At 44.7% G+C, this 13,951-nt stretch overlaps 1 protein-coding gene across 1 annotated transcript in view; it reads right to left on the minus strand.

Annotated features, from left to right (window-relative positions):
- The window catches only part of LOC308697011 (fibrocystin-L-like), a 101,795-nt gene that overhangs the window by 6,039 nt on the left and 81,805 nt on the right, over positions 1-13,951 (minus strand). The window contains exons 64-75 of the mRNA XM_081376035.1: positions 11,341-11,489; positions 11,074-11,196; positions 10,658-10,769; positions 10,456-10,572; positions 10,190-10,355; positions 8,626-8,858; positions 8,373-8,537; positions 8,083-8,240; positions 5,297-5,432; positions 4,853-5,194; positions 4,620-4,771; positions 280-426 (exon numbers count right to left, since the gene is read on the minus strand). Of these exons, the coding sequence (XP_081232161.1) occupies positions 280-426; positions 4,620-4,771; positions 4,853-5,194; positions 5,297-5,432; positions 8,083-8,240; positions 8,373-8,537; positions 8,626-8,858; positions 10,190-10,355; positions 10,456-10,572; positions 10,658-10,769; positions 11,074-11,196; positions 11,341-11,489 (2,000 nt within the window). The remainder of the gene's footprint in view (positions 1-279; positions 427-4,619; positions 4,772-4,852; positions 5,195-5,296; positions 5,433-8,082; positions 8,241-8,372; positions 8,538-8,625; positions 8,859-10,189; positions 10,356-10,455; positions 10,573-10,657; positions 10,770-11,073; positions 11,197-11,340; positions 11,490-13,951) is intronic.

The raw sequence follows: 13,951 nt of genomic DNA on the forward strand, positions 1-13,951 counted from the left end.
CACAAACTCATCGCTTCGCTTCAGAAGGCCTTTATTAACCCCCACAGAGCCGTTTCGAGCACTTTTATTACGGATTGATGCGCTCTGATGGCCTTCCAAAAAAATATACCCATTGACTCTCACTATAAAGTTTGGAAGAGCCAGAACATTTTTTTTATATAACTCCGATTGTATTCGTCTGAAAGAAGAATGTCATATACACCTAGGATGGCTTCAGGGTGAGTAAATCATGGGCTAATTTTCATTTTTGGCCGAACAATCCCTTTAATAAAATCTCACCGCTGCGTCCAGAGCCATGATGCTGGGCTGCACGCTGAAGGGTCCGGGTGACGATCCGGCCACTGGCTGGACCACCACAATCAGGGATGATACCGTCTTGACCGTCTCCACCTGCTGGTCTTCACGGGTCACCTCCTGAGTGGCCACCTGAGAGAGAGACCGTTACAGTTTAAATAAGGAAAAGCACATTGTGTGCTTTACTGTAGAGCATATATTATTGGATCTTATTCTGTTAAAAATTCAAAGGGATATTCGGGGTTTAGTAGAAGTTAAACTCAATGAACAGCATTTATGACAGTGTTGATTACAACAAAAATCAATTTCGTCCCTCATTTTCTTTAAAAAAGCAAAAATGGAGGTTACGGTGATGCACTTACAATGGAAGTGAATGAGACCAGTTTTTTGAAGAATTTGATTTTATTTATTTGTCACTGTCTGCTGCAAAACTTTTTGTACACACGATGATTTTTCCCCATTTGTCTTACTGTATAACAACCTGATCACAGGCAGGAGTGACTACGCTCAAGCCTATGTATTCACTTTACAAACAAATTTTAAAAGTATTAGACAAAAAACCTAAGGATTATCATCATTGTAATATCCTGAAAAAATATAATCTTCTCAATTTTGATAATTTCTTATTTTATTCGGACGCATGTCTAATGTTTAAAGTTATTCATGATCTTGCACCCCCTCCTCTTAGAGGATGCATAGTATTCTCTGGCAGTGGCAGTGCCATTAGAACTAGAGCATCAACTACGGGTGATTTGGTACCGCATTTTAAAAAGACAACCTTTGGTCAATCTGCCTTCTCTGTTAAAGTAGTGGGGAAGTGGAACTCAATACCCACAAACATTAGAAACTCAGTGTCACAGTTCTGTTCTGTTTGAGTGTTTTTGTCACTGATCACATGTCTGTCTTTGTTCTATTTCCCGCCATTTCTTGATTTCCATGGTAACTGTCATTTAGTTAATTTGTCACACCTGTTTCCTCGTTAGTCTTGTCAGCTGTGTCTTGTTTCCCTGATCTGTTCTCCCCTGTATTTAAGCCCTGAGTGTTTCAGTCTTCACTTGTCGGTCAATGTTTAATGTTAGGTTTATCCTTGTTCTGAGCGCACGCTCCCTTTTTGTTTGTATTTGTTTATATTTAGAATTAAAATCTTGGAATTCATCATCTTCGTGTTCGTCTCCTACTTCATCCTTCCAGAAGCCTGACAGATTGACCGACCAAAAAGATGAGCTGGGAGCTCGCTGGACAGATCGCGGCTTTGGCTCGGGATAGCCGCGATCTGTTCCAATTCACCTGGGGGTTTGTCCCTCTTGCTGCCTCCTGCGCGCTGGATGACGAAATAATCAAGGCGTTACCGACTTGGGGCGAAGGAAGTCGACCCGAGGGAGCTTCCAGATCTCTCCGGTCAGGACTGGAGAGAGGCACTCTCCTGTTGTCTGGAGAGCTTCCTCCCGTGGCACGCCATGTCACCGTCTGCACTTCACGCCAGTCCAGCCGAGCCCGCACTTCACGCCAGTCCAGCCGAGCCTGCACTTCACGCCAGATCTGCCGAGACCAAGGCAGTAAGCGTCGTGCCCGCCGCGCCTGTGACTGACAGCGATCTTCCTCCTCTCATCGGCCCGCCAGAGCCCTCTTCGCCGCTGGTCCCGCCCAGCCCAGAGCCCTCTTCGCCGCTGGTCCCGCCCAGCCCAGAGCCCTCTTCGCCGCTGGTCCCGCCCAGCCCAGAGCCCTCTTCGCCGCTGGTCCCGCCCAGCCCAGAGCCCTCTTCGCCGCTGGTCCCGCCCAGCCCAGAGCCCTCTTCGCCGCTGGTCCCGCCCAGCCCAGAGCCCTCTTCGCCGCTGGTCCCGCCCAGCCCAGAGCCCTCTTCGCCGCTGGTCCCGCCCAGCCCAGAGCCCTCTTCGCCGCTGGTCCCGCCCAGCCCAGAGCCCTCTTCGCCGCTGGTCCCGCCCAGCCCAGAGCCCTCTTCGCCGCTGGTCCCGCCCAGCCCAGAGCCCTCTTCGCCGCTGGTCCCGCCCAGCCCAGAGCCCTCTTCGCCGCTGGTCCCGCCCAGCCCAGCCCAGAGCCCTCTTCGCCGCTGGTCCCGCCCAGCCCAGCCCAGAGCCCTCTTCGCCGCTGGTCCCGCCCAGCCCAGCCCAGAGCCCTCTTCGCCGCTGGTCCCGCCCAGCCCAGCCCAGAGCCCTCTTCGCCGCTGGTCCCGCCCAGCCCAGCCCAGAGCCCTCTTCGCCGCTGGTCCCGCCCAGCCCAGAGCCCTCTTCGCCGCTGGTCCCGCCCAGCCCAGAGCCCTCTTCGCCGCTGGTCCCGCCCAGCCCAGAGCCCTCTTCGCCGCTGGTCCCGCCCAGCCCAGAGCCCTCTTCGCCGCTGGTCCCGCCCAGCCCAGAGCCCTCTTCGCCGCTGGTCCCGCCCAGCCCAGAGCCCTCTTCGCCGCTAGTCCCGCCCAGCCCAGAGCCCTCTTCGCCGCTGGTCCCGCCCAGCCCAGAGCCCTCTTCGCCGCTGGTCCCGCCCAGCCCAGAGCCCTCTTCGCCGCTGGTCCCGCCCAGCCCAGAGCCCTCTTCGCCGCTGGTCCCGCCCAGCCCAGAGCCCTCTTCGCCGCTGGTCCCGCCCAGCACCGAGCCCTCTCTGGTACCCGGGACTTTTCCCAAGTATTTTTTTGGGGGGGGCCATAGGGCTCCGTCCTGGCCACTCGAGGGGCCATGGCCACCTGAGGGGTCCACACCGCCGTGGCCACCTGAAGGGTCTTCTCCGCCGTGGCCGCCCGAGGGGTCGTCTCCACCATGGCCGCCCGAGGGGTCGTCTCCGCCATGGCCACCCGAGGGGTCTTCTCCACCATGGCCGCCTGAAAGGCTGTCTTCGCCCTGGTCACCTGATCTGCCAGCTCCGCCCTGGAGGCTCCCTGTCCTGCCAAGCCACGCCCTTGTCAGCCTCCAGGGCGCCCACCCTCCCACCCTATTTGTTGGTCTGTCTATGGCGCGAGGAAGCGCCTAACGGGAGGGGGGAATTATGTCACAGTTCTGTTCTGTTTGAGTGTTTTTGTCACTGATCACATGTCTGTCTTTGTTCTATTTCCCGCCATTTCTTGATTTCCATGGTAACTGTCATTTAGTTAATTTGTCACACCTGTTTCCTCGTTAGTCTTGTCAGCTGTGTCTTGTTTCCCTGATCTGTTCTCCCCTGTATTTAAGCCCTGAGTGTTTCAGTCTTCACTTGTCGGTCAATGTTTAATGTTAGGTTTATCCTTGTTCTGAGCGCACGCTCCCTTTTTGTTTGTATTTGTTTATATTTAGAATTAAAATCTTGGAATTCATCATCTTCGTGTTCGTCTCCTACTTCATCCTTCCAGAAGCCTGACACTCAGGAAGTTTTGCAGTATTTAAAGCCAGCCTCAAAATTTGGCTAAAATCAGCACAAGAGTGTCACCACTAATGATTGCATTGTATTTTCTGTATTTTGTATTTGGTGTATATATCAAACTGTTTTTATCAGTTTTGAATTGATGGATATGTATTTTTTGTAAATTGATGTAGTGTATTTGTTTAGTGGTTGTTTTGAGTCTTTTGTTTTTGTTTTGTCTACCTGTCCAGGGACAACAGATGCAAATTAGCAGTAAAATAAACTCTGTCAAATAAACAGTAAAATAAATAATAATTAGATATAATTTCACAGAGATAAGGTTAGTAAGTGATTTTTTTTTTTTCACACTAAAATCATGTTAAAACTCCTACTATTCACGTCTTGAGATTATACTATCTCGTGATGTAACAGTGTGCACCAAAGTCTCTGGACTCATGCCGTCCCTGACACCCTTATTTTAACGATTCATAAAAGATGAATCCGGTATAGAGATAAATGTTAGGATCATGATATTTTGGTAGTATTACAGCATGTTGTGAGTGTATATTAGTACAATTTGTTGTTTGCTTTTGGCATTGGTTCAATTTGTTGTTTTCCATGTTTTGACCCAAAAACGCTCACTCGTGATGCCAGACTTAACAAGCGGATTGAAAAGTTGAGTATTTTAATGTTCATGGATTGGTCCCATTCACGTCCATTGTAAGTGCCTTACTGTAACCCAGATTGTTGCTTGATCGATTGAGTTTAACTTGTATTGAACCCATAATATTTCTTTAAATATCAACTTCGTCGTATATGTTTCACTTAAAATTTCTCAATTTTGATAATTTCTTATTTTATTCGGACGCATGTCTAATGTTTAAAGATATTCATGATCTTGCACCCCCTCCTCTTAGAGGATGCATAGTTTTTAAATGCTGGTTGACATCATAACATTTTAAAATGTTAGTGAGTTTGGTCATGTGATCTGATTAGCATCTTACATCGTTCCAGGTGGGGTCACTGGAAGAGGGTGGAGGAGGGATGATGCCCAGGGATGACACATTGAAGCCGATGGACTGACTCAGATTGCCTGAGACAGCAGCGCGGCCCAGATCGTCAGCAATGTTCTTCAGGGCCGCAAACTGTTGGTCTTCTGCAGATGGTTTATACATTTTAAGACATTGTATTGTGATCTAAATGTTGTATTTGTCATTTATTTTATTCTTGCTCTCACCAGTGGTGCTGTTGGTGGATGTCTGAACAGGGGGCTCCCTGATCTCCACCTGCACCGTCAGTCCTGCCGAACGCCTCCTTCTAGCATTAGTACCCTCACGGACGATGTTGGTGATTCGAATCTTGTTCGCCGGTATTTTCAGAAGTAAAGCCAGATTGTTGACAAGATTTGGCCCGAAGAACTCCGCCTCAGTCATGGCTGGGAGGTTGAAGGCCAGGAACAAAACCGGAGAGGTGCGGATTTGGACCGGCTCTGAGCCACGAAGAAGTATGTTCAGCATTTTGTAGTCCTGGTCAAAGAAGTTGGAGCCGTGACTGGAGTTGAAACTGGGAACGTATTGCCCTGAGAAGAACAGAGAGGAATCAAAGTAAGAATTGTTGTTTAGGTTGAAAAATGGTCTTCTGGCCTGCAGAGGGAGCTGTATTGTATTGTGCTGTACTCTACCTGTATAAGTTGGCTCACGCAGAGCGTAGTCAGTTTTGCCAGCATTCCACTCAGCATTTGTTGGACCAACCAAAGTATTGTTAACGTACACATCCAGCCGCTGAGGGTTTGAGTAAAATACAGCAACCCTGACAGCCTGAGAATAGATTATTACTGTAGTTAAGGTTCTACTGTAATAATATATCATAATAACTTAAGGTAAAACAAAAATTATACATACAGTGCTGGTCAGAATTACTTGCCCCCTTGGAAAATATGATTAAAGATGGCTGTAAAAAATAAATCTGCATTGTTTATTCTTTTGATATTTTATCTGACAAAAATGAAGCAAAGAATTGAAGCAAACACTTAAGATGGGTGTGGTTCATACAGGGATAAAAAAGTACCCCATGTGTAAAATGAAATACTCTGCTGTATCTTTAATGCTGTGGGCCTAATTTTCTGCCAGAGGTCCTGGACATCTTGTTCAGATACATGGCAACATGGATTCGATCAAATACCAACAGATAAAAAATCAAAACCTGACAACCTCTGCTAGAAATTATATAACGTGCCATGTTTGGTTCTTCCAACAGGACAGTGATCCAAAAACAAACATAAAAATCAAATCAAAAATGGGTCACTGAGCACAAAACCAAGCATCTGCAATGGCCATCCCAGTCCCCAGACCTGAACCCAATAGAAAATGAGTGGGCTGATCTGAAGAGAAGAAGCAACAGCATGGATCTGGGAATCTAAAGGATCTGGAGAGATTCTGTGTAGAGGAATGGTCTCTGATCTCTTGTCAGGTGTTCTCCAAACTCATCAGGCATTAAGACTCAGAGCTGCTATCTTGGAAAAAGGAGGTTGCAAAAAGTATTTCACAAAAGGGGGCAAATAATTGTTCCCAACGTGTTTGTTGGGAAATAAAATATCAAAAAGATTAACTGCAGATTTATTTTTTACAGCCATCTTTGATCATATTTACCAAGGGGGCAAATCATTCTGACCAGTACTGTATATATATTTGTGTGTGTGTGTGTGTAGTGGGTTTGTAGTGTGTTTGGTGTATTTTTTGGGTGACGTCATGCCAAAATGCGTCCCACGTCATTTCCGCCCAAATCGGCTAAAGGATGCGCAGCGTGATGCTGTGTGAGTGTGAGCGTGGAGAGCTGCTGCACACGGAGTGTACATCTTATATCCTCCGCTTCCTTCCTGTTCATGTTGCTGATGATACCCGGGTAGGTCATTTGAATTATGAGCAATACGCAGAGTATTGTTTGTTCTTGAGCATGTATGTTTTGTTTGTTTTGTTGTAGCAACAAGCCTGGTATCGTGGCGAACCATGAACTAGGGATGGGGAAATGAAGCCTCATGAATCACTGAGGCTTTCCCCGGACTGTTCCGGGAAAAGATTCAAAGCTTCGAGAGTGTCGAGAACAGCTCCATCTGGTGCTTATTTAAAATAAAGCAGCCAAGAAGCCTGTGTTAGAAGCTCTGGCAGATAAAGCAACCACAGCACATGTGTACAAATAAAAGCCTTACATGTTTGTGTTTTATTTGTTCATTAAAGAAATAAATTTTCTCTCCTCACAAACCCATCAACCAGACTGAGCCAACAATGACTCGTTAAATAAGATCTAGGCTTCGAGCCTTCTGACACCCAACTTCACTAGAAATTGCGTTGCATGTGTGATACGCACATCGAAGCTTCAGTGTCATACGTAACATCACTACCTTGTACATCTCGTATCGTTCTCTTTTTCCCCTGTTCATGTCACCGATGATACCCGGGTGGGTTGTTTGATTTATTATGTGCAATAAACTGTGCATCGTTTGTTCTTGTGCATGTATGTTTTGTGTGTTGTATTAACAAACTTGACACTGCGGACGCTGACTTAAAATAGGAAACATTTTGGAGGTAATTTGAATGTTTTATGTGTTTTTATATATATAAAAAAAGTATAACTAAATGAAATTTATGGTCTAAATCCAACTTGCATATTTTAATGGTGTATGAATGTAGGTGTATTAAACATGTATTGTGTTTTGAAAGACTTATTAGGAGCTGATCGTGTATTTGACTGCTGTTTTTCTCGGTATTTAAAGTTTATGTACAATCGTGTTTTGTTTTGGTTGATTTTGTCATGTGAATATTGTATAGTTTATTTGTCTTTGTTTTCTTTTTCATTTGGCTGATTTTGTAAGGTGAATACTGTATAGTTTATTTGTCTTTGCCCGGATACATATATAATAGCAGGTTTGCATTCCTATTTGTTTTTTTATGCAGTTTTGGATATATTTTGGTCATAATGTAGTTTATTTATTTATTTATACACAACTAGCTTATTCATGTTCCTGGATTGTGTTTTGGGTAAACTTTTGTAGCTTTTAAATAAAATATTAACAAATATGTCAAATAATTTTGTGACATAAATTAATATTTTTACATTATATTTGTTAATAAATGAATAAATAATTATTATCATCATCATCAATTATACAAATATTATATTAGGTATACATTTATTTATATTCATCAATTTGTTTCACAATTTAATCAATTAATTGATTGATATTGATTTATCAACTCATTTATTTTGAATATCTGAAGATAGAAATGTTCTGCACAATTCAGAAAAACAAACAAGATATTTGATTTTTTTATATTAAATTAGAAAACAAAATGGAAATAAAATAATAATGCAGATTAAAACTGATTAAAGATTTTTTTCCTAAATTTTGTATCACCTGTAGATGCTTACAGGTCAGTATAGTCTATTGTCAGTATTATCCATCTTACTAACCTCTGTAGGTCCAGCATTCAGTAACATAAGTCTCAGCTTCTGTGGTGTTGTGCTGGTGAAATAGATGTCAAAGGATTTATTAGTGGCCACAATGGCGTGGAAGAGAGATACTCGCTTCTGACACGTGTAGCCGGCGCACCAGCCGTGGTCTTGTGGGCCTGAAACAAGATATTCACAGTAAGATTAAAATTCAATAATACACAAACCTTAAACGTTTTCTGCTTTTATAAAATCCTAAATTATATTATGCATAAAATAGTAGGTGTTAAAGGGGGAGGTAAGAGTAATACCATTCACCAAATCCACATATTTGTCCCCCAGGATGGCTACAGGTGAGAGACGCCTGGTCTCTGTGTCTGCGTCCAAACTTTCGATGACCAGCATCCTATAGTTGAGCCCAAAGCACTTGTAGCTCTGCCAGGTGTTCATGTACGTACAGGTGTCTCTGATCACTCCTGCACAGGTAAAACAGCCACGTCATACGTTAAAAGCAGCTTCATCATTTTAAGTTCTCTCTCTTAGATCACTGTAAATGGACTGTACCTTTGTAAGGAGCGATTTGATTCACAGGTATCCGGCTGCCGTTGAGAGAGGTGAGCATGACTTTGGGGATGCGGTAATCGCCCAGTCCGCGTCGGGGATCCCCGTTCCACTCGTACTCGGACTGGGGCACCACTGCTCCTACTGCACCCAGGAAACTGCCATCCAGATCCTTCAACATTGTCTTCTTCTTAGCATCACAGTCCATGTCCACACAGTCTGATGGGTTCACCTTGCTGAGATATAAGAGTGGAAAAAATCAATCAGTCACTTCATATTTTTTGGTCATCCCTATCAATCATACATTTTCATTGTTGTTTTTCTACATTTACATTTATGCATTTGGCAGATGCATTTTGCCAAAGTGACTTACATTGCATTTCAAGGTACATATTTATATTCTTATCAGTTCTTGCTTTCCCTGGGAATTGAATCCATGACCTTGGCGTTGCATGCGCCAACCCTCTACTGTTTGAGCTACAGGAAAGCAGCTTCTTAAGAATGTTTCATAATTATTTTTTCGGGACTAATAGTTTATTAACAGTAGAGATGCACACCACGACTAACTTCATTAACGTAGAATTTTTTTTAATGAATGAATGAATGAATGAATGAATGAATGAAAAACTTTATTAATCCCAGTAGGGAAACTGGTTTGCTACCAACCATACAGCCATCAAACACAATACACAACTAACAGACAAGTACATTATTCTGGATTAGGAGACGACTAATAAACGCTGATTACGAGACACAATTTGAGAGATTAATTTTCATAATCAATAAATACTAAAAACAACACTTTAAGAGACAAGAATAATACTCAACAATCAGCAATGTTGGTTAAAAAATCTGACCGCTGCTGGAACAAAAGACCTTCTCATGCGCTCACTAGAGCACCGTGGCATTATCAGTCGCTCACTAAAAGAGCTTCTGAGTCCTTTAAACAAATTGTGCAGTGGATGGCCTTCAAAAAGCAGGACCATTTTTAATTTGGAACTAATCCTCTTCTCAACAGTAATCTCTAAAACATCTGGATTAAGACCAATAACTGAACCTGCTCTCTTGATTAGCTTATTTATCCTATTTTTGTCCTCAGCAGATATACTTCCCCCCCCCCCCAGACAAGTACAGCATAAAAAAGAACACTGGCTAAAATCCCTTGATAAAAAACATTTAAGAGCTTTGTGCTTATGTTGAATGATCTGAGTTTTCTCAAAAAGAAAAGTCTCGACTGAGCCTTCTTCATTGAAACATTAGTATTCTCTTTCCAGTTTAGTTTGTCATCCACATAGACACCTAAATATTTATATGACTTCACAATTGACAAGAAAAAAACTGACAAGTCTAACAACTGTAGATAGTCAAAAAACAGTTTACATTTGAATATCTGTCAGGATCACCAGCTGGAGTGCCCTGGATGTCCACCAGAGGGCACTCCCCTCTTTGTTCAGTTATAATTAAATGATGTAGAATGTTTAATACCATTTAGTTGGCTAGTCTCACACCTCCCTAATTAACAGTGTTAACTTTGTGAATTGACATTGACTATAAGCTTTTGGTTTACCCCAGATCAGGCCGATGAATGTATGCCAGAGCGTCCTCTGTGCTGTTTATCTTGGCTATCCTCTCAACACTGATTGGATGTTGCAGATCCTCATTTCCCGGGTTGGTCATAAACATGTAATTTGTCTCTGTTGAGCACACACTCTTGAACCCAACAAAAGTTGTGTCTGGAAATAGAAACAAACAGTGTAAATAGAAGCTTTTTTTTTTGTATTATGAAAGTTTTAAACTGAAGAGTTGTACACATTTTGAAGCAATGTGACTCACCAGAGACAGTCATTAGACCAGCTATGGCATTGTAGCTCATCAGTCCAGCGTGAGGCTTTTGTGGTGCATTATTGTGGTTCGATTCAAATGTCGGCCAGGAAATTCCAGACCTTCCACCTGTTGTACACAGAAAATGAGCTTAGAATACTATTAAATACAATTATTCAGTAGTGCATAGATTAATCTTTAATATGTATTGTACCATTGGGGGGGCGAGGGGCCCTGTGGCTTTTGCTGAGCATAACATAGGTCATAGTTGTGGACAGACTGTCAAAACAGTTGAAGTTAGGGCTGCTGCCCACAATCAGGGAACCCTGTAGAGATGATTTTTTGAAAAATGTAATAAAAAAAAATTAACAGGATAAGATTGCTTTATTCTCTTAAGGCCAATTCACACTGCACCAACAGATGCCGACCAACAGTGACAGTCACTAGATTACAGTATGTAACTTCACAGACATTCCAAGACCCAACAAATGCTGATTCAACATGTTCAATCTGTGAAAATGAGAGCTGACAGATGCTCTCATTGACCCTACAAAGTGTCTGTTGCTGTCTGTCGGTGCAATGTAAATTGGCCTTTAGTTTTGACCGAAAAGACATATAGTGCATCCTCACCTGTACACGGACTATTTTGTCAGAGTATGTGTGGCTGAGCGAGGGAGGACTGTAGATGAGAGGCATGATACTCATTCCATTATCAATAAGGCTCACGTTAGAAACTAACACGTTCATCGATACCTGGAAGTGAGGAGAGGAAAACATGAATGACCAGCACAATGCATTTATACAAGTAAATTAACAGTTTATCTGACCAATAAAACACTTGGCTTTGCAGTTACTGTAGGTTATTATAGTAGGAAGTTTGCAGATTATGTATCATACTTGAACATAAATGCCAAAATCAAAGCTCCTCCAGACAGTGAAGCCCTGGATTTGAGAGCAACCAGCAAGTCCATCTTTATTCATGTAGAGTCCGTACAGACCGCCATGTGCCTCATTCTGACTCCATTGAGCCACTGAATTTGGAGATCCTTTTGGAGACATATTGTTGGAAACATAAAAAAAAGTATATTAATACTATATCAGTTATCAGCCTAAATTTGTTACGGAAGCAGACGGACAACAAGGTAAGTTGTGATGTAATGTTTATTTAAACAGCTGAGTGTCAAGAAGATTCAACGTGCAGAATATAGGTGAGTATCAGAGTTCAGAAGTGCAGAGTTCTTGAGTGTAATTCGTGAATGAATGATCGTTGTATCTTTTGCAGGACCGGCAGGATGAGACTTCAGAGTGGATGTGATCTTCGTATGAAGAGGATGACAGGTGACAGCACACACTCACGCACCACTTGATGGGACGGACAGGCTTACGGCTCGGACACCACTCAAGATGAGATCTGAACAGACTGGAACAGACTGGAATCGTCGCAGAGAACTGGTAAGTAAACACAGGTAAGTTTAGTAGTGAAACTCGCAGAGAGAAGCACTATGAGTCCGCTTCGGATAAACGAGCCCGAACAATGAGAGGTGCGTGAGGTGTGCTTATGAAGCAGTGGTGATTAACGGGGTGTTAATTGTCAAAGGATGTGACTGCAGAGGTGTGACTTGTTAAAACTCAGCTGACTGTGATCGCTGGGTGATTGTGGTGGATGAACCTGGCCAATCGTGACACTATCCCCCTCCCCAGGGCCCGCTCCTGAGGGCCGAGATCTCCGACGCCGTGGTGGTCTTCCTCGTCCACGAGGTCCAGGGTACTGAGGATGACTGGAATGGAACTCTTCCATGAGCGTGGGATCTAGGATGTCGACTCTTGGGATCAATGATCTCTCCTCTGGTCCCTATCCTTCCCAATCGACAAGATATTCCAACTGACCACCACGACGTCGGGACTGCAGGATTTCACGAACGGAGTAGATGGACCCTTCTTCCAGCATCAAGGGGGGAGGAGGTTCCTCTTCATGGCCAGGTTCTGTGGAGGGAACAAGAGGTTCGTGAAAGGGTTTGAGCAAGGAGACGTGAAATGTGGGATGAATTCTGTATTGTGGTGGTAACTGGAGTTTGTAAGTGACGGGATTGACCTGTTCCAAGATGGTAAAGGGGCCAACAAACCTGGGACTAAGTTTTTTGGAGGGCAGTCGCAGACGGATATCGCGAGTGGAGAGCCAAACCTTATCTCCTGGAACGTAGACTGGACCCGAGATCCTCCTCCGGTCAGCGACTGCCTTGGATCTGCGAACTGCCCTCTGCAGATGATTGTGAGCTTCGTCCCAGACTCTCTCGCTCTCCCGGAACCAGTAATCCACTGCGGGGACCTCAGATGGTTCACCATCCCAGGGAAATAGAGGAGGTTGGAATCCGAGAACACACTGGAATGGTGTGAGGCCTGTCGTGGTTTGCCGCAGTGAATTTTGGGCATACTCTGCCCAGCCCAGAAACTGGTTCCAGGAGTTCTGGTGGCCGTGGCAGAAGGTCCTGAGGAACCGCCCCACTTCCTGGATCTTCCTCTCCGTCTGGCCGTTGGTCTGAGGGTGGTAGCCAGAGGAGAGGCTGACTGTCACACCTAGGAGCTTAAAAAACGATTTCCATACTCGGGAAATGAACTGGGGTCCCCTGTCTGATACAATGTCTTCTGGGATCCCATAATAGTGAAAGACATGATTGAAGAGGAGTTCGGCGGTTTCCAAGGCAGTGGGAAGACCTCTTAGTGGTAATAGTCTGCAAAACTTAGAGAATCGATCGACGATGACGAGAATGCAGGTGTTTCCATCCGATGTTGGTAAATCGGTCATGAAGTCAACTCCTAGGTGTGACCAGGGGCGGTTAGGAATTGGCAAGGGATGGAGCTTTCCTGCAGGCAGATGTCTGGGACTTTTGGACATGGCACACTCCTTACATCCTTGGACATACCTCTTCACATCCCTTGCCATACCCGGCCACCAGAAGCGTTCGGATAGCAGTGAGAGAGTGTTGTTGGCCCCGGGATGTCCAGTGCCCAAAGAGGTATGAGTAGTGTGGATGAGATCTACCCGTTGTGTCCTAGGGATGAACTGGCGATCAGGTGGACAGCCCGGCGGAGGACGAGGTTCAGGAGTGGCGACGGCTGGAGGAGCAGACCATTCGATGGGACTGATGATGATATCTTCGGGTAGAATGTTGGTGGTTGTCTCGGGAGTCTCTGGAGTATCATGTAGTCTGGACAAAGCATCGGCACGTACATTCTTAGGACCAGGACGGTAGGTTATGGTAAAGTGGAATCTCGAGAAGAATAATGACCTCTGGCCTGACGGGGACAGAGACGTTTTGCATCACGGAGGTACTGGAGATTTTTATGGTCTGTGATGACTTGGAATGGGTGGATGGTGCCCTCCAGCCAATGTCGCCACTCCTCCAGGGCGAGCTTGATGGCTAGGAGTTCACGGTTGCCAATGTCGTAATTCCTCTCCGCCGGGCTGAGCTTCCGAGAGAAGTAGGCGCATGGATGGAGTAATTTCGGT

Source organism: Scardinius erythrophthalmus, assembly GCF_964197995.2.
Source record: "Scardinius erythrophthalmus genome assembly, chromosome: 10".
Classification (NCBI taxonomy): Eukaryota; Metazoa; Chordata; class Actinopteri; order Cypriniformes; family Leuciscidae; genus Scardinius; species Scardinius erythrophthalmus.